At 38.1% G+C, this 25,605-nt stretch overlaps 2 protein-coding genes across 6 annotated transcripts in view; one reads left to right on the top strand and one right to left on the bottom strand.

The window, feature by feature from the left end:
• pald1a (phosphatase domain containing paladin 1a) overlaps nt 1-24,561 on the bottom strand; it is an 84,022-nt gene extending 59,461 nt beyond the window's left edge. The window contains exons 1-5 of one of the 5 annotated variants that reach the window (XM_042507525.1): nt 24,491-24,561; nt 22,661-22,779; nt 16,439-16,555; nt 1,806-2,003; nt 1,515-1,617 (exon numbers count right to left, since the gene is read on the bottom strand). In XM_042507525.1, coding sequence (XP_042363459.1) covers nt 1,515-1,617; nt 1,806-1,990 — 288 coding nt within the window. In that variant the 5' untranslated portion in view covers nt 1,991-2,003; nt 16,439-16,555; nt 22,661-22,779; nt 24,491-24,561. Of the gene's footprint in view, nt 1-1,514; nt 1,618-1,805; nt 2,004-4,303; nt 4,326-4,862; nt 5,084-7,152; nt 7,241-10,627; nt 11,032-16,438; nt 16,556-22,660; nt 22,780-24,490 lie in introns of those variants that run through there. The other 4 variants (XM_042507523.1, XM_042507526.1, XM_042507522.1 and 1 more) reach the window with 4 other exon arrangements.
• ndr2 (nodal-related 2) lies at nt 19,601-25,102 on the top strand. Its single transcript, XM_042507528.1, has 3 exons — nt 19,601-19,926; nt 23,032-23,819; nt 24,950-25,102. The coding sequence occupies exons 1-3, from the start codon at nt 19,665-19,667 to the stop codon at nt 25,100-25,102; spliced, it is 1,203 nt and encodes a 400-aa protein (XP_042363462.1). The 5' UTR covers nt 19,601-19,664.
• Nucleotides 25,103-25,605: the final 503 nt, after the last annotated feature.

Genomic DNA, 25,605 nt, shown 5'->3' with positions numbered 1-25,605 from the left:
AATATTTATCTACCATCCATCACTTTAAGGTTTGATGACTTGAGAGGGGGGCAGTTCTCTGCCTTAGTGTACCGCCAGTGTTACACTACTCTGTAACCTGTCAGATTCTTAGACCTGGAGAGCAAACATTATTTCACCTTCAAATTAAGTAAATTATTAAGTGCATGATGCAGACAGAAAAACTGCTGATTTATGTATTTACTGGAGGATAAGTCAGAACATTATTCCCACTGCTCTGTTTTTAGTTATGCAGCTCCAGTAAAGATAGGGTTAATGAATGTCACAGAGAAGTCACTACCAAAAAAGCATTTTTTAAACAAATAAGTCTTCATTTCTTAACAAACAAACTAATTAAAATGAAAGTTAGGGCTTTAGATTGGTTTGATTAGCTGATTCGGAACTGGATTTTGATTTGATGAAATGCTATCAAACCATATTCCTACTAAAATCTATATTGTGTGATTCCAACATTTCTGATATACAGCGCATGTGAGAACAGCTAAATTTAATCACTGTCTAAAAAAATCTTGAGGTTGGCATTCATCAGATTTCTGCAAAACACTGTTTTTAGTTGTGAGGCGAAAACTACAGAAGCCCTGAGAGGCAAGTGAGAAAAAAAATCTGGTGATCCATTTTGTAGCACTGTTTTTATCTGTGGATCAGGTGGAGAAAAAGTTTTACCTGGATATTTTTTTTAAATTACTATTTTTTAACTGTGAAAAAAGGTTGTTTTTTTTAAACTGGAATGAGCACTTGTCTTCCAAGGGCTGTTGCTGTTCATTTTTTTGTCATGTTTGTTAGTCACGTTATGTTATGTTGATGTTCGCAAGTTACGTAACATTATTGTCATGTCTTTATTTTGGCTAGAAATGTATTTTGATCGATCTGCCATTAACATTTGTGGACTAACTAATGCTGCTGATGCTGATGAAATGTTTTGCTAGAATCATTTATTTATTTAACATTTTTTACTGAACTTTTCAGGTTTTTATAAACAGTACAAAAATCAGAAGTAATATAAAGGGGATTTAAAATGGAATTGATGAAATAACTGTACATGTAAAATGCTAGGTCAATTTTTATAAGTTACTCATTCATCTGTGAAAAGAGGTCCAAAAAAAAACCTTTGACAGGTTTTTCACAGATGAAAAATGTAAAAACAAAAACTTGGAGAAACTATCCTCGTGAAACCTTTTTTTCCGACCCGAATCACAAAGATGTGTTTTCATATTCATGTGGATGTGATCTTGCTGTAGGTGAAAATACTGGCCCACATATACTCATGTAAACAGAGGCTGTGGGTTAACGCCAACAAAACACTGCATGCCTGAACAGACACAGCAGAGGTGACGGAGCAGATCAAAGTCCTGATAAAAGGGTGACAACATTCCTGTTTCAATGGCTGCCCCACATCATAAAACGGCGCATGACAATGTTTCTGTGCCACGCTGCAATTTGTACATGTGAATGTGAAAAGAGCAGACATAAAGAACAACAGCGCAGTGTGTCCTTACCTGCACTAGGTAGTGCTCGGGCATAGCGTCTGATATCCGACCCACTTTGTAGTTGGTCTTGAGGATGTCATCGTGAATCTGAAATTCCTGTCTGCAGTTATACCTGTAAAACAGAACACAACAGCAGGTCTAGATGAGGTCAATTCAATTATCAGCTACTATTTGCCAGGCTGGGATTGACAAATGAGATGATAACGGGGGCAAACACTTTGAGGGGAGGGGGGTGTCACCACAGTGATCAAAGAGGATTAACACTCAATTGTGAGAACGTGGATTCGGGGAGGGACTTACGTGATGACGACAGGTGCGACTTTGTTGGTGATAATGGACTTGGCCTTGTTGTTGTGGATGTTGACTGTCTGAAAGGGGCTCATGCTAAGAGACTGCCTGCTGTCGGCCATCCCGTTGCCATGGACACTCTCAAGTGGCGACGCTACGGAAACAGGCTGTGGCGCGGCACTGGCAGTTGTACCCATGCTCCACAAGCAGCTGTGAATGACATCGCAGTGGACTCAGAAACAGGAAGCAAACAAGCTCACACGCATACATAAACCCCCGTGCACAGAGGAAACTCATACAGTGTATGTTGGGAGTGATGACACTGACAGACATGTTGTATGTGTGAAAAACTTCGTCTCACACTTCCACAATGAAGAGACGTAAGAAACTGTATTTGTCACTGGTATGGTAAAATAACACCTGAACACATTTTCAAGTAGGATACGGATTTTTTGGTCTTTTTTTAATTCTTTACAATTTTTGTTAACCGTGTTAGCAGCATTACTCTTGGGATGGCAATGTCCATCTGTCAGTCGGCCCATAACTTTTTGAGTAATATGCTAAATTGCTTTCATATATGTAGGCTCCACTATATATGATGCTATAGCCAGAAGCCAATTAGCTTAGCTTAGCATAAAAACTAAAAACATTGTCTTAAAAAGGTATTCACTGCTGGAAAGATGGCCTTTTGATAAAACAAGGCCGTCTATGCAGCAGAAATGCTTTTTATATTGGTGCTACACAGGCAGAGAAAACAGAGAATAACAACTGTGGAACTTGCTAAAGAGGTAGAAAAACCTACAACTACCAGAATGCAATGCACCACATCGACCCAATAAACACTCCTGCTGGTAGGTGACGTAATGCAAACTTGTTCATTTGACACAATGGAGGGCGGCTGACAACAAACAATCTCGTTACATTTAAACGGTAACAACATTTAAGGCAAGACATACGCAACGCAGTCAAAGATCGTGGTTTATAATTTATCAGCACTGCGTAGTTTTACCGTTTTAGCTGAGTGTTTTTGATTTTCACTTGGCAGGAAACAGCATTGAAAACGGCAGTGCGGTAACATGATTTTGATTCATATTTGATCAGCCCTTTCTAGTTTTTTAGTTTGAGTAGTTTGAAAGACAGAAAGAGGGGCTGGTCTGTCTCTTGATGTTTTATATTCTTTGTGTTGTTGATGGTGGCATAGGTGACGGACATACGAAAATACAGAAGTAAAGCCTAAGGTTAAAGCAACAGCCCTGGATAGAAAAGTGCTCATTCCAAAAGCTACATCAGTGATACCTGAAATGTTTGAGTTCAGCAGTGTAACAGTTAACAGGGGTCCCTCATAAATAAACAACAAACCAAGTATGTTTACATGATGTCAGAAAAAGTCAAATTGTTGTGTTAGTCCAACTAAATGTGGACTTTTAAATACATGTCAAGATGTGAAGACTGAAATCACACAAAGTTGAATTTCTCTAAGTCGGACTAACACACCTAGATAACTTGGATACAAGTCCTATAAATAACTGCATTTAACGTGTGCATTTAACACATTACTTATGAATACGTCCAAAAGATCTAAAGAGCTCACACTTGACACTGCACTTCTTGAACCCTTAGCAAGACTCCCACCAAGTGTGAAGTCAATCGGATGCACGATTGTTGGGAAAAATCAAAGGACAAACGCTCAGACTCCTTCCATTTGAAATTAATGATGAATGTTCACACAGACTTATATAAAACGTGCAAACAACGAGTATTTCATCCAGCTGCTGACTATAAAAACTGTAAATGTGAGCTATTATTCTCTACACACGAGATACTGTCATCTCCGGCTATTATCTCTGATTTATAACGTGAAGAGAACCCAGAGCAGAGCGAACCTGTTTGATGCTTCTGTATGTGACAAAGAGCCAGTTTAGGCCATGTGATAAATCATGTAATAAATATTAATCATGTAATGAATAAAAATAGACGCAGTTTTGTGAATCTTTTGAAAGAGATGGATCATGCAGATGTTCAGCCGGTGAGTCATGAAATCCCCATCATAGGTTCAGTCAGCACTCAAATAACAATCATCATTCATTTCATATCTCCACGATTCAATCACGGTGGCATGGGACTGGAGTGGCGTGTGACAGTATTTGTATTTTAATCATACAGCTTGATACCGAGCGCGCAGACACCCACGCGAGCCAGCCACAGGTTTCAAGCAAACCTCCTCCCCTCTGAATAAACAGTGAGCTTTGCAGGGAGCTCTGCAGATAAACAAACGATTCTTCCGACAAGCTAACAGTCAGGAGTAACACCGCTCCTCAACATCACTTATAAACATGTCGCCGGTCAGGAACTCTGAGCACCAGGGCACACAAACAAGGGAATAAACAGTAAAATACACATGAACCCCTGAAGTATTACACAGAAAAACACAGTACGTCACCCAACACAAACTCACAGATACACACACTTGAGCTGCAATGTAGAAATCAAAAGCACAGAGCCAAACCAACATCAAAATCTACTTGCGGTGACTCAGCTACGGCAGGGTCAAAGCACCCCTGTATGATCTCCAGCTTTGAACAGAGTGGTCTCTCATTGTGCACAGAGGCTCAGTGGGAAGAGAAGTGCCGGGTGAGTCACCGCTACTCTCCTCTTTGTTGCGTCTGGAGCTGAGTGGGCAGGTCAACCTTGTACTCACAGACCTTTTTTGATTCAGCAGAGAGATTCTCCTCTCACAAGCACTACGGGGGAAGGCAATAACATTATCGATTTGCGTGGGTTTTTTTTTTTAAAGTCTAAAACATTTTCAAGCTTTGTGTTTTACAAGTTTAGTAAATATTCTGCAGAGTAAAAAAGCCAGAGGAGAAAAAATAGGCCAAATCTCTACCCCAGAAGTTCCATAAAAGGAAGCAAAGTTCTCAAGAATACTGAGCTCCAGCTGCCCAAATCTATTTGAGTCCTCACCACATACCAAAAAAATCTCTGTTGCCATGATTTTGTGTCGACCACAAGAAAAACAACAAAAAAAACCTCCATACTGCAACGAAACACCAAAATTCGACGTCTTACGTGTGAGACGAGGAGCGATCTGCACTTCCAGATCCTTTTCTTTGCTGCTTGTTTTCCGCCATGGTGTGTGTGACAAAAGGAGTGTGAGAACATCCAAAAAGAAACTTTTGGAGCCTGTTGCCCACCCCCAGTCGGTGGGAAACACCCCTTGTGGAAGCTCAAAGTGCCCGCTCGCTTGGCATTGGGCAAAATAACCTCAGGAGCTTTCAGGCAGCGTCCTCCTCGTCCTCGTCCTGCCTCCTGTATGATGTTGGGAAGCAGATTCATGCAAGTCGCTCAAGTCTCTACGGAGGGGACCAGAGGAAGTAGTGGTACATCTGGCAGCCAGATGGCCAAAGTTCAGCCCTGTTTCACAGGGACAGGCTGTGCACAAAGACGACACAGTTGACTCTTGTACTGTACAGCAAGTTGTAAAAAAAAAAGGAACAAGCTGAAATGATAACTCAATCGAATGACAGAAGATCCATCATTTATCAAGCGAAAATGCCAAACGTACACCAGTCACCACTCCTCAGATCAGACAATGTACTGCTGTCTTTGTTTTATAACTTAATTTAATATATTGAGTTTTACTTGAGCTCTGGGAACGTGTGATGGTCATTGTTGACAGCTCAAGTTTTGTTCACATAGCTCAATAATGCAAACCATAAATTAGCCTCAGTTTATAATCTGCAGCATACTTTACAAACATACTTTACATAAGAAAAACCTCCCCCTAAAAACTCTTTAAACTTTTGACACCTGGAGCGACATCACTTTTCTTGCGCTGCTTTCAAATGCCTTTCACAAGTGTTTAAACCTTTGAACTCCAATCAAATTGGTGCGATTTCTTTCAAAAACATGGAAAAAAAGGCAATGAGCAACTTTCTTTCTCCCTCATTAAGAATTTCTAGATCTGGCCTTGCGCTCCACCCACCACTGCTGCCTACAGCTGGTCAAAGATGGTTAGTGTTCACGTTACATGTGAATGTGTGAATGTGTCTGGCAAGAAGTTGACATGGTTGGAGATCAGAAATCCAGTACAAAAAGCATCCAATGCAATTACCGTTCAACCAAAAGACGTGTTGATAGTATTTACTGTGTAATTTCAATTGATATATTAAAGATATAAAGTAATGATACCTACTAGATAGCGATTGGCTTTTGTATTAGTGACATACCTAATCTAGCTTGCCCAGCATATGTTTGAATCTCAGATTTTAGGGAAGTGCACAGACATCACCCCTCCGTCAGTAGAGGAATGTAAAAACACCTCTCTAGTGTCAGACTTCGCTCATATACAAGTTAATATAGTCAAGGTCTGATATTTTAGGGGACATAAACATAAAAAGAACACATTTTTGTATTTTTGAGTTGTGGGGATCTTGAGACCTTTAAAGCCTGGATTGACATCACTTTTCTCGAGCTGCGTTTAGATGCCTAAGTATTTCAAACCTTGGGCAAACTGATTACTTTCAAAAGCATAAGAAATGTTGAGAAAATTGCAAAAAAATTAGTACATTTAGAAAATTAAATACAAAGCTAGGGTGACGTTTCCAGAGAGCTATTTTTAAAATGATCAAAACTACATAATTAAAATACTTTTTATAGAATTATTATAATTTTTAAGCCTTTTTCCAGGTCAATTTTTTATTTTTTTCTCTTTTCTTTCTTTTTTTTTGGTGGTGGTGGTGGGGGGGGTTTTATGTTGTTATCTATGTTTTTTTTTATGCTAATTTTAAAACTATTTTTTTTTGTACTTTTTACATTTCTTTAGCTAATTTTTGGGGTCATAAAACCACCTTGCCAATATTTTAAGGGGTTAAATAAAAGTGACTTAAATGCAGCTCTGGTGTCAGGTTTAGGTATGACATAAAACATGATAGATCTAAGGTTTTCTGTGCCTCCACTTCCTATTTAGACTGAACACAGAGTTTAGTCTGTGCATTCCTCACAGTAAAGAGCACTTACATTGCAAACCCTTTTCAATCTCTGTCACTTTAAGGACATTTAATCAGTAGGTTTCCTTCACCCACCACCGCAGTCATGCATGATAATATGCATGTTTCTATGTGGCTCAGTCGAAGGCTGTAAAACACTCTGACAACAGATTCTTCCATCATTCTCATCTGCACTTGCACAATGTATCACATGTGGTGTTTTTATTTGTAAAAGTGTTAAATAAGGCTAACTGACACTTCCTGCTTCAGTTTAACACGCATGCAAAGGAAATGTGACATTTTTAATGCTGCAGCACACACAGTAGCTCACTCCCTAAAGGTGGTACATTAAAATGCCTCCTCTGTCTTACCTTACAGCCTCGTCACATCTGCTGCAAGATCATAGTGCATGCACACTTTGATAGGGAAGTTCCTGCAACCACACAAGCTTAGCTCGTCAGCCACACTGATTTCGCCACGGGCAGGCTTGGTCTAGCGGGCGGGCGGGCAGCCGGGGCGGAGGCCTGAGTAGAAATAGCCCTCAGTCATAAACATCCTCCTGGAGATCCAATCAAGGCAACTCATCAGAGAGGCTGTTTATCCCACATGTCAACTAGCGTCACACAACTTGTGAGGCCAATAAAACAACAAGATGAGCCTGCATTTCCTCTGAAAATGTGGAAAAACAACGCAAAATTAGATGATCTTGAGTTCACCTTTGTGTGTTTCCCTTTGACACTTCCAGCCAGGCTGTAAACAGCTGGTCAAAGTGAGTCAAAGGCACTAATATTTAAATTCACTGACTGCACAGTGAGAATAAGGACCATGGAAACTGGAGCCTCCTGCCAGCCTACCAGCACTGCTCCATTCAGGGCTGCCCCATTTAAATTCAGCCGGTGTCCCAACTTTGCTGTAGCAACGTCTTCAGACAAAAGGGCCTGAGTGCAGACAGGAAAGAGCGTGCAGCTGCAGGATGCATCTGTTGGTGGCCCCGAGGAAGGATGCAGAGCACTCTTCATTCACAAGAGATGCAGGGGTTCAAGAGAGATGGGTATCACTTTTTAACGCTTAGGAGATCTTTCAACTCATATCGAGATAGAGAGGAGAGCCGCAAGCGTGGCAGCAAGAACCACAAAAAGCAAGACCAAATTTAATGTGACTTGCTTACTTGGCAACATTGCTCATCTTATTCAAGGGGCCTGGGCATTTCTGGTCTCCATGGAGGCCACTTGTTCAGTCTGCCAACGTGAAACTGTGAAAGACTGCTGGCTGCACATAAAAACGACAGAATTATATGAACACAACGTGTGCAGAAATGCGCAAAGGACTGTTCAGCATGAATTCAATAATTCTGTCACAGTCTGCAACTTATTTAAATGATTTTTATTTTTAAAAAAATATATTTTTTAATTTATTTTAAACACTTTAAATGCTTTTAATTGGTTAAATTGTTTCATTACTCTTCTTGTTACACACTTTTATTTTTGTGTGATAAATTTTTCTTGGCGTCATTGTAAATGAGCGCTTGCTCACAATGATCCTTCAAGACTAAATAAAGACTGAATAAATTCCAATTAAAGGGATACTTGAACTAAAGTAAATGGGGTCCATGTTTAACAACAGCAAAATTGTATCAAAAACCAAGTTTGCAATCTCTCACACAACTTGTGCAGTAAAATCCAAGTCTCATTTATTAAGTCATATGTTTAGTACTTTCCAAACACAAGCATTTGTGCCAAAACCTAACCAGAATTAAAACTTATCTATGCCAGTCTCCATTAACAGAAACAGTAATTTTACCTTGCTGAACACGGGAGCTATTGCTCTATTGCTGCCTCAAACTTTTTGTTTGTTTGTTTTTGTTGTTAGGATAGTTCACAGGGACAGGCACAAATACACTACATATCAAAGTTGCGGTTGACCAGCAGCTCCTGTGTTCAGCAATTTGAAATTACTGTTTTTGCCAATGGAGTCTGGCTTTGAAGAGAGCATGGATAAGTTTAATTTTTAGTTCCCTGTTGAAAAGGGCTTTCTCTTTAAGAGGTACTTAGCATATGACTGGATGGATGAGACTTGGATTATATTGCTTGAGTTAAGCAAGAATTTGTAATCAGATGTTTGGATATAGTTTTGCTGTTTTTAAATGTGGTCCCCCTTTACTTTAATTCATGAAGAAAGTTTGCCTTTTTTTTGGATTCTTCATTCACCCTGGGCGCATGCAAGGAAAAAAAGGTGTATTCACAAATTCAAGGGAACAGAGTGAGTAATCGATATACAAATGGTCATTTTTGCAGGTGAAGAATTCCTTCAATTGGTATTCATTAGATTAGCTTCTTGAGCAATGCTGAACAGTCTTTTTCTTGTCCCTGCATATGTTGTATTCACATATTTCTGTCATTTTTACGTAGAGCACAGATTCTTGTGTTTGAAGTTTTCTTTAAAGGATTTGTTGTTATCCAATACTCATCTTAAAACAGTGACACAATATCTCAGAGTCTCACTCATCACAGGATACTAGACCACCAAACCATTCAATGCAACCCAGTCACACACCCCCAGGCCGAGGAAGTGTGAGCACACCTTGACAGGAAATGCTTAGTTCTACTCTCTGAAACTTCCTCCCTGCAGCTGTACACATATTTCAGCAATGAGGTTAAGGGTTACATACAGGCGTGATTCCACAGGACATTGCTAGTTCCTGAGCTAAATATCAGTGCAGCGCGGAAATGAGCTCAGTGCTTCCTCTGCAGAAAATCTTTTTTGTTTTCCCTTCGACTGTTCCAGAGACCTCATTGTGAATTTGTGTCAACTTACAACTCTGCTGTTTGTTTTCTGTCCAAAATAAATTGCACATTCAAAAAGAGACTGCAGCACAAAGGGAGCCATGTGATGCATTGTTCGAGGATGCAATTTCAAAATCTGATCAAACTAACCTCAAATAGCTCTCACACTGCAACACAAATAGTCCAGTTGAACAGACAGAGCGCACATGAAAAACTGAAAGGCACTTTTTCCCAGTTAAGCAGCAAATCTACTGGGACTCCAAGAGTGACACAAAAACAAACCATGCTACTGCAGTGAATATGACATAAATCACATGAATAACCTTTAGCCTTCCACATTCTTGCTTTTATCACAGCTCGACACTAAGCTGCTAAAAAGGGTGTGCAGATCTATTTTTGAAAGCCCTGCCTGTAATTTATTTCATTTCAAGATGGCAATTTTATCCCTACAGTATGATTTCCAGGGCTGAAGTAATGTGGCTTCCATTTTTTCGAAACCTCGGTGTCTGACCACAATATTCTGTCAGCGCCATCAGGCCAACTGACAGCAGTTTTATTAGTCACTGCCTCGGAGAACCTCTCCACGGTCAGATTTTACACCAGTTTGTTAGTATGTACCGTTTCGTCCGCCACTCAGACTTAAGCGGTAAACTTGTATGAAAGCGCAAACACATTTTGATTTAGCAGCTGCGTTTTCTAAGTCGGCGTAGGAAGCCAAAATCCTGTCAAACAGCCGTGCTGGTCTTCTGGAAAAGGAATGAGAGCTGATACAGTTCAGAGGAGGCATCACATGCCATGAAGAATGTAATCCATGTAGCTATGTGAACATCACAATGACTAGTGTTATTAAAGCGTGCGCTAAACCCCCAAAAAAGGAAAAGGGACAGTAGTAGTTTATGATAAATGATAGATTAGGATAATCGTTGCATAGTTTAAATTTCAGTTCCAAGTATGAGATAAAAATCACGCCAGGCATCTGAAGTGATATTTAGGCAACAGCGTACGTTTCCTTTCCAAGCGAGCCTGCAGTGGGACTCAAGTATCACAAGTATGTCAACTATACCTGACATTCAGCTGATCAGTCCACCATCCGATAGGTGCTCAAGTCTCTGAGGAACACAGCGAAAAAAAAGAAAATAGAGGGTTAAAAATAACCAAAATGACAGCTCTCCGGCAGGCAGCGGCACCACTCTCACTCAAACATCCTCGATGGCATCTCTCTCTCTCTCTGAGGCAATCTGTCTCCTCCCGCTGATCACACTACGACAGGCGGCGGTCTCGCATCATTAAAGCGTCCTTATAAAGCTAGACAGTGAAAGTGTCCTTCAGTGAGGACAGATCCCAGACAGGCAGTCTGCAGGAGGGAGGGGAGGGAGACACAGCTCTGAGTCTGAGGAGACGGGTGACGGCATGCACCCTTGTTGGTTTTTTGTTACTTTTTTTGCATGCATGAGGTGCAAGGCTGCTCACGCATGCCGGGATTTGTGTGTGCAACTGTGTGGATGTGTAAAGAGGATGTGGAGGCGGACCCACAGAGGCTTACTCATCACCCAGTTTGCTGTCCAATCACTACCGGAGCCTCCTGGCAGCACAGTGCCTCCCACACATGGCAGACCTTTTAACAACCGTCTCAAGCACACAAATTAAACCTTCACTTATTAAACTTATTACAATCCGCTGCAGCAGTTAACCCTCACTGACATGATGTGATGTAGACCTGCCGGGACGCTGACAAACTGCACGCAGATGACATCATGTAAGCCTAATTCACTACGATGCTCTAATTACTCCATTCATTAGTGGTTAACACGTGCCATGTTGGTGGCAAACAGACTAACAGCTGGGCAAACACTTGGATTTAAGCTTGAGGTTCAGCTGCAGAGGGCTGTGTGCTCATCTCATCTCATCATCAGAGGTTACCAACTGGTGGGTCATGAGTTCTTTTTTTCAAGAGCAGTAATTATTTTATTGCCTTGTTCTTGGTATTATTTGGCCTGTTTACATGCTGGACTGTTAAACTGATCTTGAAGCAATAATAAGCACTTTTTAGGTTGCAGTTTTCATCGGAAATTTGAAAATCCATAGTTTATTTCTGTTTTTACAGCTGCTGGCTGTGATAAACGGTGTCATTTTGGCAGGCCGGTGGTTTGGAAGGCGTGTTTTCTTATAAAATCACCAAAAAATTTTAAGTGAAAAAGAAAAGTGCATTAAATTTTTTTTTTTTTAAATCACCACAAAAACTCAAAAGAAAAGAAGATTTTTAAAAAATACCCAAATTTTCAAAAGGAAAAAAATAAATACCAAAAATTAAGCTCCCAATGTCCTCAAATCCTAGAAACACCCCCGGTTTTAACTAATTACACTTTATTCTTGCAATATGTTTTATTTTGTTGTGTATTACTGTGTTATCTTCTTGTCAAATAAAATTGATTAAGCGGTCATTTCTCTTATTTGTGGTCCCTGAACTAACAGCTAAGGAGAAATGTGGACCCAGTGACTGAACCAGTTGGGAATCACTGCTGTAGACTGTAGAAAGTAATAACAGCATCCAGCTGTATTACACCTGAGCAAAAAAATCTGCTACGCCTGACAACAACTATGACCCCAAGTCAGTAAATAAAACAGCCAACAACATCAAGCTCATCCTCTGGACTGGTTTATATGTAATCAAAAGTCTGTCACACAATAATGTCCAAAATTAAACACATTTAAATATGTGTTGAGTTGTTTTTGAGATGTGGATGTCAAATCTACTGCTGCCTGCCACACCTGTTCCTTCCTTCCTGTAGCAGTGCAGACCAAGACTCTGATCTTACAACATGATGAATGTGAAACTGAACCCTCCCATGGCCCGCAAACCTCAAAACATATATGAATCAATCCGGTGGGTGAGCAGTCATAAACATTTTTCGGGGGGAGGGGGTTGCAAAATTCAAACAAAAAATCAAGAAACAAGAAGTCTGGTAGATGTCTCTAAAAGATGCTGCATTTGAATGAAATTCAGCTTCTCAGAAAGATCCAAAATGACACATCAGGTTATTCTGACATGTTCATTTCTGTACGATTTGTGAGTACAATTTAGAGTAAAAGGATGTTCTGTGACAGATTAAGAAACACTTCCTGCCTGCTAAATGTCCGCAATGGAAAAAGCACACGGCTAATATCACCTGTCTGGTCTAAATCCTTTTCAGGTCTGGTGTGTGTCTAACACCTGAAAAGACGATTTGCTAAAAGCCTCTAACAGCAACAGGAAAGACGAATATTTCACCTCAGCCAAAGTTCAGGTGCAGTATGAGCATGGCAGTCATGACTATGATTTTTTAAAATATTAACTTTCGACACGTTTCAAACACCAATGCTCCTTGGGAGATAAAATGCTAACGAGATTACCCAAAGAGACACATTCTGGGTGATATTAAATATACATTTGGAGTCCAGTGATCAAATATGACACCTTGTGGTAAAAATTATCCATTGCACTGGAGGCACGTACACAAGATTTCTTGTCACTGGGACTGCAACTAACGATTATTTTCTTAATTAAATCAGGTCATTTTTGGTATATAAAATGTCAAAAAAAAAAAGTGAATGTCAATCAATGTTGCCCAAAGCTAAAGATGATTTTTGTTTTTTCAGTTTTCTGTCATAAAGGAGTAAAAAAAAACAGATCGGATTCATATTTAACAGGCTGAAATTAGAAATTTTGAATTTCTTTTTCTTGAAAAATGACTAAATCCAATTAATCATTATCACATGAGTTGGTGATTAATTCGATATTTGACAAGAAAATGAATAATCATTGCAACTCTAAGTGGGACACAGATGTTCATTATTTTATGGCAAATATATTTTAACTAAAAACAGGTGTTTTTTTCTTTCTGGTTTGTTTACCATCATGTACAGTTTTCATTTTCTCCCTGCGTATCATCCCCCTTATTTTTACTTTAGTGTAAAGACTTAATCAGTCTTATGTGTACTTTATCCACTTTATCACTGTCAAAGCTTTACAAAATAAATGTAAAATACAAACAGATGTATGTATATTTGACCAATTTAAAAAGTTTTACTACATTTTGTTCCTGAGTCCACCTTCTACTGGGATAATCCTGATTTTTTTTATTTTTTTTTTTTTAAGATAAAAGGTAACCCAGCCCTGCTTATAAGTTTTAAACAACACGTAATTAAAGTTTTATCCAAATCAAAACCAAGACTGGATTATAAACTCAAATGCGATTGCACAATCCTTTTTCAAGATTTGATCCAATCTAATAGCCAAAATACGGCCAAATTAACAACAACTTTATTGCAACAAAAAAATTCTGTGACTTTTCCCAAAACTTTGAATGATTTTTACGATTAACATGACTTTTTCAGGTCTGGAAAATGTGATTGTAAAATTCCATGACTTTTTAGGTTTTCCATGACCATGGGAACCCTGGGACGCTTTAAAATCTTTGTTGAGGACTCAAAATAAAAGAGAAATGTGTCATATCTGCTAAAAAAAAAAAAAACCCCTAGGTTAAAACTTGCCTGAGGAAACCCATACCTAACTGGACCCCTGTGAGTTTATCAGGTCCCAACAGATATCTCTTGTACCTATAAATAGTTTATAATAAAGCAACATTTCACACCGGAAAATCTGCAGCTTCTCAAGTAAAGCCTAAGGAGAGGTAAGTCTCTGTTCTCTGTCTCTTGTCAAGATGAATTAAGAATTAATAGCTCAATCATTTATGATCCAGGTGTCCATTCATCTGGGACTCTGGTGCTCACTCACTCTTGATTAATTGTCATGTTAGCATTTTGATCTGCGCTCTCAGTTGTCAAGAGCCAGTTTCTGTCTTCCCCCCAGGATGTAAGGTAAAGTGATATGAACAGAGGAGACTGATCCCAGCTGCAGCAGCTAAATCAAACGACGGCCAGGACTACAATACATCAAAGGGCACACTGAGCTTTTGCCTTACTGCACTATGGACTTTTTATACCTTATATAACATCTAATGGGAAGGATGAACATGTCTTGGCACATTTCAGGAACGCTAATATTGTCTATGGGCATAATTTTGCACTGGCAGAATGTATTCAGTGATTCGTTAAAGAGGTGTAAATCTCAAGTTTCATTGCAATATAATATTGTACTGATTCTTTGGACAACAATACAATATTTGCTCAATCACAAAGTCTGCCATGATGCGATTTCCATTATTTTCTATTCAGGGGCCTGCGATAAATATGAGACGTTATCAGTAAATATGCTCATTGTTTTTTTCTTGGCTGCTAACCGTTGTTTGCATGCAATATTAAAGATGACAATATGTATTGATGTTTTCATTTTGCATTAATGACATTGTTAATCGTTCAATCTACTGAATCCGATTATCGATCCAGATCGATGTATTGTTGCACCCCTTATATGTTATGTATATCGTATGATGCATTTGCATTTAATTTACAAAATATTCCACACTAAATGTGCTTTTTCTGCAAATAAATGTATAACAACATATCATTTGTTGAATATGATGTTACAGATGTTGTTCCCAAAGGTCAGACATGAACATGCTCAAATATAAAACAACATAAAATTCCACTAACTAGCTTTTCAGAGCTTTCACCTGTGTCTTCTTCAGTGAAGTAACTAGTAAGTGGACCATTGAGCTTAGATGATACTGCGTTCAATATGGCCATGAAAAAAAAAACATTTAAGCGTGTAATTTATAGGGGTGGGAATCACTAGAGGCCCAGCAATACAACACTATCACAATACTTTATTCAAGATACAATATTATGGAGACTTTAATCGTTTTGCTATATGGTGAGTATTGCAACAGCATATATTGCAATTTATTACCTTTTTTTCAAAAGTAAGTTAAGTCCCAAAAAGGAAAAATTGGTCAATATCTGTTTTATCTTACTCTGTTTCATTATTGGTAGTATTATTAGTCATTAGTACTGCAGCAAGTTGTATCTAGTGGACTGAAAAAGATTGATTTTTTTTTGTTCTTGTAGGCTACAAAAGTGTCATTTGTATTTGCAACATTAATAAGTCATATGATCTGGAAAATAAATAAATAACATATCAATAAAGAAATGGTAGGTACCTGTAAATGTTGCATTCCAGCAGAGGGCTGTTTTGTTTCTTTTTTATTTATCTATGTATTTATTATCATTTTTCACTTTCTTTTATCCAATATATATATATATATATATAATATATATATATATATATATATATATATATTGCTACACTATACTTGATGTATTGTATTTTATTTTATTTTCATATATTTTCCATTAATGTTAACCTTGTGGTGAAGTTTGTTTTGGTTGGTCTCGTCTTTTGTTAAATACTACCAAAATCTATTTTAATATTAGTGTTGCATTCATTGCTTGCAGATGCAGGTGCAAATGTTGTAATAGAAGACAAAGTATTATTTATGTAGTGCATAACCCAAACATTTTCCATGATAAATAGTCAAAACAGTAAATGAGTAAAAGAAAATAAAAGCGTGCATTGAGATTTTTATGAAAATGTGTCTGTCTCTATAAGTTTGCCTGATAATGGGCTACCAACTGGAGGTCATACCAAACTTTATGCACCATTCATCACGTCTTCTTGTGAGCAAAACAAACAGCTAGAGCACAATACGGTGCATGCATGAGAGCGGGGGGTGCCAAGCACATGTATGCCCCATCACCCACACAAACACTTCGCATTATGAAGACGCTCTGCGCTCATAACAAACCTGCAAACACTTGAAATACGTGGTTATTAAAGGTGTTCAGAAACTGTGCAGGACTTAGCATCCACAACCGTACAAATGCTAACTTTCCGTGGCTCGTGCAAGAAGAGCCCGTAAACTTTAAAGCTACTCACCATTTCAGCACACGGCGGGTGAAAAGGCGTCTGGCCTTTCAGGAAACATGTTTTTATTCAGTCGGTTTGTCCGGTGTGAAGGATGTATCCGTAGTATGCCGCTCTCTCTTTATCTTGCTGGAAAAAAAACACCACATCCATTTATTTTTTTCCCCTTTCTCTGGAAATTTACGAGGAAAAGGATTTCGCTATGTGGATAAAAGACGGACGGCGCATGCGCAATGTGCAGCCATCCTCGGATGCTCTCTTCCAGTGTCACTAAAAACAGATATACTCACATCCAAACCTTAACTAAAATACAAATTACTGAGCTTTGTGACATTAACGTTCATTGTTTTTTATAACTTGAGAAGCCCGTTTCTATGCTCACTGCTATTATGCAAACAGCAGTGGTCCAGCACTTTAAACGTATTCAATTCAACTTTATTTGTTTAACACTTTTCATACAAACATGCAGCCTTAAATGCTTCACAGTGGTGGAATTTAGCTATGTACATTTACTCAACTGCACTTGTACTTGAGGTACTTGTACTTTACTTGAGTATTTGCTTTATGCTTTTACTTCCCCACATTTCAGAGGGAATATTGTTATTTCTGTTTCACTATATTTATCTGACAGCTTAAGTTCCTTAACAGATTAAGATTTTTGCATAAAAAACACAAGAGTTTATAAAATGTGTTTTTTATAGGTGCGATTATCAAAGAGTTTTTACAAGTACAGCTGCAACAATTAGTTGATTAATCGATATGTCAATTCAAAGAAAAATAACAGCCAACTATTAACGATTTCAGGTTTTGGTGGGTAGTATTTTTGAGCTTATTTATAATTTTAATTTAAAAAAAATAATGTTTTTGCTTCTGTTTTTAAGTTTGGGGTGGGTTTTTTGTATAATTTAGATTTTTTGGAAATTTATCTTCTTTTTTTCAATAATTTTGAGTTTGGGTGTTTGTTTTCTATTTTTCTAATAATGTTGAGGGTTTTTTTTATATGTGACTGCTTCTTTTTTTAAAAATATTTCCTGATTATACTTACTTTTACTTCAGAACCACTTTAAATGCAGGACTCTTACTTACAGATTACTTATACTCTTACTAACAGAGTATTTTCAAAGGTTGGTATTGGTACTATTACTTAAGTAAAGGACCTGAATACTTCTTCTGCCACTGGTGCTTCCCATAACAAAATTGAAACGACACAGACAAAAAGGTAATAATTAAAGAATAACATACACAACAATAGGTAAAGGAAATTACAACAATAAGAAAACAAAATATAAATATAATATACTAATCAATTTAAAAAGTCTATAGAGTAAAATAATATAAACACCAGGGACAAAATAAAGTATAATAATATAGAATAAAATAAATAAGACTTAAAATCTAGGTTGCAATATTACTCCAAATTAAAAGCCAGATTAAAAACTCACATTACAGGAACATTAGTATTATAGAAGTAATGATATGAAAATCCAAAACCCCATAAAATGCATGAAATTGTCACTATATAAACAGTATAGGAATATTATAAGCAACGCAGACATTATAATAGCCTATATATTTTTTTAAAAATAATAATTTGCAAATATAATCATGATCATAAATAAACTATGGTTAAAAAAAATGCTGCACAGGCTCTATAATTATGGTGTACCAAAGTGCTGCTTGTCTAAGTGTCGTTGCTCTACCACAGCAGAACAAGGCTCACATGCATATTCCAATATTGTCAATGTATTTATTAAGATAGCCAGGAAAAGTAATGAAATTTCACAATCACATTTTCCAGGCCTGGAAAAGTCATGGAAATAGGACAAATTATTAGGAAAAGTCAAGGAACGTTGTTGTAATTAAATTGTTCTTTTCATATTCTGTGAATAATCTTCCGTGTAATGTAACTTTTTTAAAAAATATTGTCCATGAAAATTTGTGGGAACCCTGGTCAATGATAAATATATAATATACTAGGAAATGAGTTTCTTTTTTTTCTGAGGGGGCAAGACCCCCCTGCAGATTTGGCCCCCCAAATGTTGACTCCATGGCTACAGCCTTGATTATAAGTGAACCTCAAGAAGATGAAATAGGATAAAGAGAGCTAATATGATGTATAAAAGACATTTTTGCTTTATATATTTTTATTTACATATTTTTATTTACATACTTCTCACATACTGGTATTTAGCCTACAAAACAGTTCTATTTTAATTGTTTCTTGTTTCTATTGTCTTTTTTCCCACTTTGTTGAACCTTTTTTGGGGTGTAGGCCTATGTCCATTTCTATCTTCCTGTAAATTGTTCTTGGATCAGTGTATAAGCATTTAGTGCAGCCTAAAACTGGAGTAAAATTCCTCATAGAGTATGTGTATTCACATACTTGGCCAATAAAGCTGATTCTGATTTGCCAAACCATTTTTAATCTAAATTTGTTTATCTATCTTAATACATGTGTGAAGCCCTAAATGCACAATAAGATATATTTAAACAACAAAAAAAGATATATATAAAATATATATTGCACACAGTTTATATTGTGTTATTATTTTTAATCCTAAATATTGAGTGTTTTCACAGTGTTACATGTTAACGTTTGAATTGGTTCATTATCTGTTTTATAAGCTCATCAGCCCCTCCATATCTTCCATTTCATTATAGTATTCAGTAGACTGTATTACACCATGGGAAAGCCTAACAATTAGTGTAAGCCAAATAGCTGAAACAATTAATCCAAGGATGGGGAATCAGGCTGCACAAGCCCAAATAACAAGTCGCAAACAAAGAGCTGTGCTCCTTGTAAACACGCACCCAGGCGCCTCATTACCACCAGAATGGATGATGAGCTGTCAGGTAACAACTCTTGAGGACGCATGTCAGTTTCCTTTAATGTTCTCAGCTACTGCACAAATCAACCCCAGCATCTGGCTTTTTTTTAATGCATTGGAAATGTGCACAATCAAGAACACACCCGGGTCAAATGACTGTGCAGCAGACACCGGTATTTATCGCCTCAGGCTCCGATCATTGATGAAAACACAACACCGGGGTGAACGCGCTAATTTCAGCTCCTTAACCGGCGAGCTGCAATGACTCGCCGCCACTAATTACTGACCCGCGTGCACGCGCTAATTTTGGTGGGCAAGGGGTATTGTTAAACATGAAAGGGGGTGGGTGAGGATATATAAGACACCCCTAATCTCCCAGTAGAGGAATTTGTCACTAACCTGCCCACACCATGGCTTCAGTGGGAGCTCTGGCTGTTGCGCTGCACGCATCTCTGCTGGTGCTCCTGGCTCAGGGGAGCCACAGGAGCAGGGATGGAGTTTATATGAAGTCGCGTTTTTCCTTCATGGAGAGGTCAAACGGGCACTACCACCTGCCTACTTATATGATGCATCTGTACAGGAATTTCAAGTCCAACTTTTCAAGGCCCTTGGATGCTATGAAGCAAGATGCCGCAAAGCAAGCAGACACTGTGAAGAGTGTGATGGCTAAAAGTAAGATCTGGTTATTATTACTATTAATTTTTTTTTAACTTTTATGCTGGCATTGTATGGATCATGAATGAGCAGTGGCAACAAGATTTGTATTTGTGATGGGTTTTTTTTTTAGCTGTGGTTAAATGCAGTCCTCCCTTTTACCATTTAAAGACCCCCTGAAATGTTAGTTTTTGGGGTCTTTTTGAGGCTCAAGTGTTGTCCTGTCAAAGCCAGACGAGCTCAGAGGGTTTCAATCCACATCCCGCTCAGAGGCTGAATAACCATGCAGGGATCAGCGTGTGAAAAGGCCGGTTTTCTGTCTAATACTCAAAGCAAACCTCTTTTTTCTTTAATAGGTGATGTTGATTAGGTATCTCGCCAGACATCCCCCTACACAAATCTCTTGTTAAGTCAAATCAACAACTTCCCTCAGTTCTTTTTTTTCACACTTCGCTTGATTAGATTAGAGCTCAGGATTTAATGTTCTCAGCTACTTGTTAACAAGGCTGTAGCCATGTATTCAACACTTGGTGGGGTGGGGTTGGGGCAAACCTGCTGGGGGACTCTAGGAATTTAAAAGGAGAAAACAGAATAAAAGTTTGAAATGCGTTGCTGATTAACGGCATATGACATGACTGATTGGTTAGCATTTGCAAATCAAATTTTTTTCCCCACTGAAAACCTTTTTGTACACTCAACGCAATAACTCTTATTAGCAAAATATAATTTCCAAAGTTACAGTTTCAGTGCAAAATTATGTATTGATAGTTTCTTTAAATCTATTTAAATTTTTAAGCAATAATTTAGGAGGGATACTTTGAGCACATTGAACTATTGGGGAGATGCATTTATGTAAGATCACAGTATGGAGGCACATAAAAGACAAAACTATTTTAAATTTAACAACTACTGAATACTTGATTTTATAATTTAAAACACCACTAAAGTTTTTTAAATCTAAATATAGGGCATTTGTTCTGGATTCACCTTTAAAATCAAAATATGAAATTGTGTGATTTGCAGAGATAAATTATTCATTTATTTATTTACTTCTTTATTTTCAATGTCCACAAAAATGAAATCCCAAAATTAAAAAAAAAAAAAATGACAAAATCGAATAGAACATGAATCCCATTCGATTAGTGGAAAATTGTTGTTTTTCAACATCTGAAATTCTAACGGTTGAGTTTGTGGATTTGAATTTGAGTCTTTTTTTTTTTTTTTTAATTTAGCTTTAAAAAGTTTTAGTATCAAAGAGGTGAATTCAGAACAAATAAATTCATTTTTTTTAATTAATGCAATGTTATGAATTCAGCTGTATTCAAATATAAGTTTTATGTCATTGCTGAAATTAAAATACTTTTGTCGCTTATGTGCTTCCACAACACAGCGGCATTTTTCTGTGATGGACTGATCAACCACCTGCCAACCAACATGATGCATATCTCTACAGGAATTTCAAGTCTCTTGCCAGACATCCCCCTATACAAATCTGTTGTTAACTTAAAGCTACTCCCCTTAGTTGTTTTTTCACACTTGGCTTGATTAGATTAGAGCTCGGGATTTAGTGGCACAAGCAGCCAACAGAGGAAAGCCTTCCCTGCTGCTGAATCTAATTTCGCATCACTTCCAGGTGTTAGAGTTATTACCTAGGCCTATTTGTTTGACTGAGGATATGCAGAAGCCAGGAGAGGCAGAGGTGTGTAAAATGATTGGTTTTGGCTCTGTCGTTGGTTTGAGTGGCTAAATAATAGCGAGGATGGTTTGCACTTTTTGATCATCAGTCTAAATAGGCCAATGCACCGGACAATACACAAGTTAAGTGTATAGAGTGTTTTAATCCTTTGAACCACACCTGTTCATTGAATCACAAAGAGCCCCATTACAGATGAAGGCGCAGCACATGTTGTCCCACTCTGGAGTGATGACTTGATTATTTTTGTTAAGAAGCTACTTTGATTTGCTGAAATCTTCATCAACACAAGCATTAATCATGAGGATGTGCTGCAAGTTGTCAAAGGGAATTTTCCTGTGCATTTCTCCCTTCAACTTTTGCAAAATGAGATGTGATTAGCCCTTACATAATAACCCTAAAATTGCAGTTATCATACACAAATAGTTAATTTTAGTTGGGTACTTGAATTTGAGGATACATAGTAATTGAATATTTGCTGATATCTGTAGACTAAAATTTACATGCATCAAAAAAAACGTCCAACATAGACAGCAAAATTTTACATGACAACAAAGATATGAATTGTGATAAAGTAAATCTTTAACTGGGAAACTAATTATGAAAAAGGGTGAATGTTTTTGCCAAATTAAGTGAATTAAATAACAGAAAAATGAAGGTAGTCGGTTTATCACATTAATGCCAAAATTTGTTTAAAGCAACAGTTTACACTAAAATCAAATATATAAATTTTTCCTTCTTACCTCGTACTAAGGCTATTTATCAATTGTTTTGGTGTGAGTTGCCGAGTGTTGTCGGCCTTCTCTTCAATATAATCAAAAAAGATGGCACTCAGCTTCTGCATGGAAGCTTAATTTAAATGTTGCATTTAACAGCAGCATTAATTTAAGTAATAATTCAAGTTTTCATAAACTAAGGCTATACCCGACTCAGAATTATGCCAGTCTAATCAGATTCAGCCAGCAGATATCAACAAAATCCAGATTGCTGTGAGGGGTAATTTCATAATTTCACCACTTCCAAACAGAGAGAGAAGGTAATGTTATCTCAGAGCCTTACACTGCACAGTCTCTTCCACCTCTGTGCCGCTGCATCGTGTCTACTTAAGAGTAGCGTGACAGCCAAGAGCGTTCGCTCCCCAGCACCAATACGTCCCCAGGATAACACTGCACAGCACACTGAGGAGCAAAAGAAAAAAAAAAAAGGCATTTTGAATTGAAGTAATCTGAATTGACTGATGATTCAAATCTCTCACTCTCAGGGGGAATCCCTACTTATAACATTACATGTTGGTTTGGTGGATTTTGCTTCTCCAGGAAAGCTTACTGGCACGTCCAGTTGTGTGTTTTAATATTGATGTGGTTTTAGCATAATTCCCACTAATGATAAGCTGTCTGATAATGCTAATCTTCCTTTTTTCACTACATTAGGTTTGACGTACAGACAGAGACGCTGGATTGCGACCTTTGACCTCCATGCCCAGCTGGCTGACAAACAGATCCAGGCAGCGGAGCTGAGAATCAGGCTTCCTCGGACAACGAGTGCTTCCAACATCACTGTGGAGGTCTATCACCAGCATGGTCAGGCGTGCCATACGCACAAGAACTGCCAGGAACAGCAGCTGGTGGGGCTGCTCACTGAATCGTCGTTGGTCACATCATCACAGAGCTGGAAAGTGTTCAACATGACAAAACCTCTCTTGAGCTGGCTCAGACAAAAATCGGTGACAGCCAAAATACGACACAAAAGAGTGTCGAGGAGAAGAGGAGCGGTAAAGACAAAGAGTGGCCTGTCGCTTCCTGATCAGCCTGTCTATGTGGCGAGCCTCAGAAGGGAGCAGGACGTGAGGGACCGGGCGTTGCTGGTGGTCTTCTCACAAACTGGCTCTGATGAAAACTCAAAGGTCAAAGCGAGCTTACTTCACACAGCTGAGCAATCCAAGTTCTTGTCCCCCGCTGAAATCAAAAAGGCCCGCTGGCCAAAGAGGCGCAGGAGCAAACGGGGCCAGAGAGAACAAACAGTGAGAAGCCCGCAGGCGTCCAAAAAAGGGAGTGAAAAATCTCTCTGTCGCAGAGTCGACCTGCAGGTAGACTTTAATCAAATTGGCTGGGGATCCTGGATCATCTTCCCTAAAAGATATAACGCCTTTCGCTGTGAAGGTTCCTGCCCTGGTCCGCTGGGAGAAGATCTGAACCCAACAAATCATGCTTACATGCAGGTGAGTGCTGCAGATTATCCACTGGTGAATGAAGTATTCAGATCCTTTGCTTGAGTAAAAGTACATATACCTGTAAAAGCTACTAAAACTAAAACTAATTAAAAGTAAGTAAGTTTAATCAGGAAGTAATACTGAAAGTATTGAAAGTAAAAGTACCCAATGCAGAATTAAAAAAAACAAAACAAAAAAACAAGCACCCCAAAACTTCAATTGATAAAAAACAGAAAAAAATACCCCAATCCCACTCAAAATTATTTTAAAAAAAACACCTAAAAAATTAAATTATATTAAAAAAAAAAATGGTTCCCAGCGCCGGAGGTAGAATAAAACACTCCAAAGCTGAAAATTATTTTTTAAAAATACAAACACACACACACACACATATCATTTTTAAAAATGGACTCATTATCTTTGATTCAGCAGTGTGCTGCTTGTGTTGACATTTGCGCCATTTGGGACACAAAATGGGAAATACCGGAGCATCCAAAAATAAAAACGAACAACGGCATTTGTAATTATCACTGATTAAAGTGAACTGGTTAAAGTGAAAGTAGGCAACTTTATATATTAATGATACACATGATGAAAAAATACATTGTGCAGAATAATATAGTGGCATGTAAACATTATTTATTCATTAGGAAATGGGATAAGCACATTTTTTTCCCTACCTTTACACACACGATCACACGTCATTTACCATCATGGTTCCCGACAATGGAGATGGTTCCCAGTGCCGGAGGTGGCCCTTAGCCTGGAGCTATGCAGCAGGACCCTATGGATTTGGAAGGCCACATTTAGACACATTTACAGTCAATCTGACAAGACATGGATGCAGCATAATGCTTGAAACTGCAGGAGGAAACATAGAAACTAACAGTGTCAACATTTATGCTAGTGATTGGGGTTGAAATATGATTACTCAGCAATGCAAATAATCATTAGTTGCATTCCTAAAAAGAGATTCAAACAATGATAGCTGCTCTCAGAAACCCTTGTTGGCATAAACTTGTATCAAACTGAATATCAACAGTGTTTGTCTTTCTTACTATCTTTGTTTACAGGAGTTACGCATTTTGAGACTGGAATTATCTATCTAAATCCATCTGTTGTGTTTCTTCCTTTTCCAGAGTTTACTGAAACATTATCACCCTGACAGGGTGACAGCACCCTGCTGCGCCCCCACCAAAATGAGCCCATTAAGCATGCTGTACTACGAGAACGGAGAAATGCTCCTTCGACATCACGAAGACATGATTGTGGATGAATGCGGCTGCCAGTGACAGCTACAACCACCTCCAACACTGACCTGCGCTGCTGAGCCCCGTCAACATAATAAAAAAAGGCTGTGCAGGAGCAGCCAGTATCTGAAAAACACTTAGCTGAAGGAAAAAGCTCTTTGATATTTTTCACTGTGCACTGTAAGATTATAGCTGATCTATGTGCAGAGGTTGGATTTTAATGTGTGATGCGAGCTCTGGTTTGTACGGAGAACATTATTATTTAAGGATGTGCTGAGATACAAACTCAACAATAGCATCCAGCCTTCCAGCTGTGTGCAGATGTCACGATGTACAACTTTATTTCCCTTATCAATTTAATTGATGCTAACTTGAAATACTAATGTTGTTGAATATTCCAGCACTGTTTTTATTTTACATTACCATTTGTGTAACTGTAAATTAATGTATATTTATTGTAAATATTAAAAAGATTGTATTTATGTACATTTTGCACAAAGATTATGTGTTTTGCCATGTTTTATTACTTTTCTCGGCATGTGAGA

Source organism: Plectropomus leopardus, chromosome 19, assembly GCF_008729295.1.
Source record: "Plectropomus leopardus isolate mb chromosome 19, YSFRI_Pleo_2.0, whole genome shotgun sequence".
Lineage (NCBI taxonomy): Eukaryota > Metazoa > Chordata > Actinopteri > Perciformes > Serranidae > Plectropomus > Plectropomus leopardus.
This window is presented reverse-complemented; position numbering and strand designations above follow the sequence as displayed.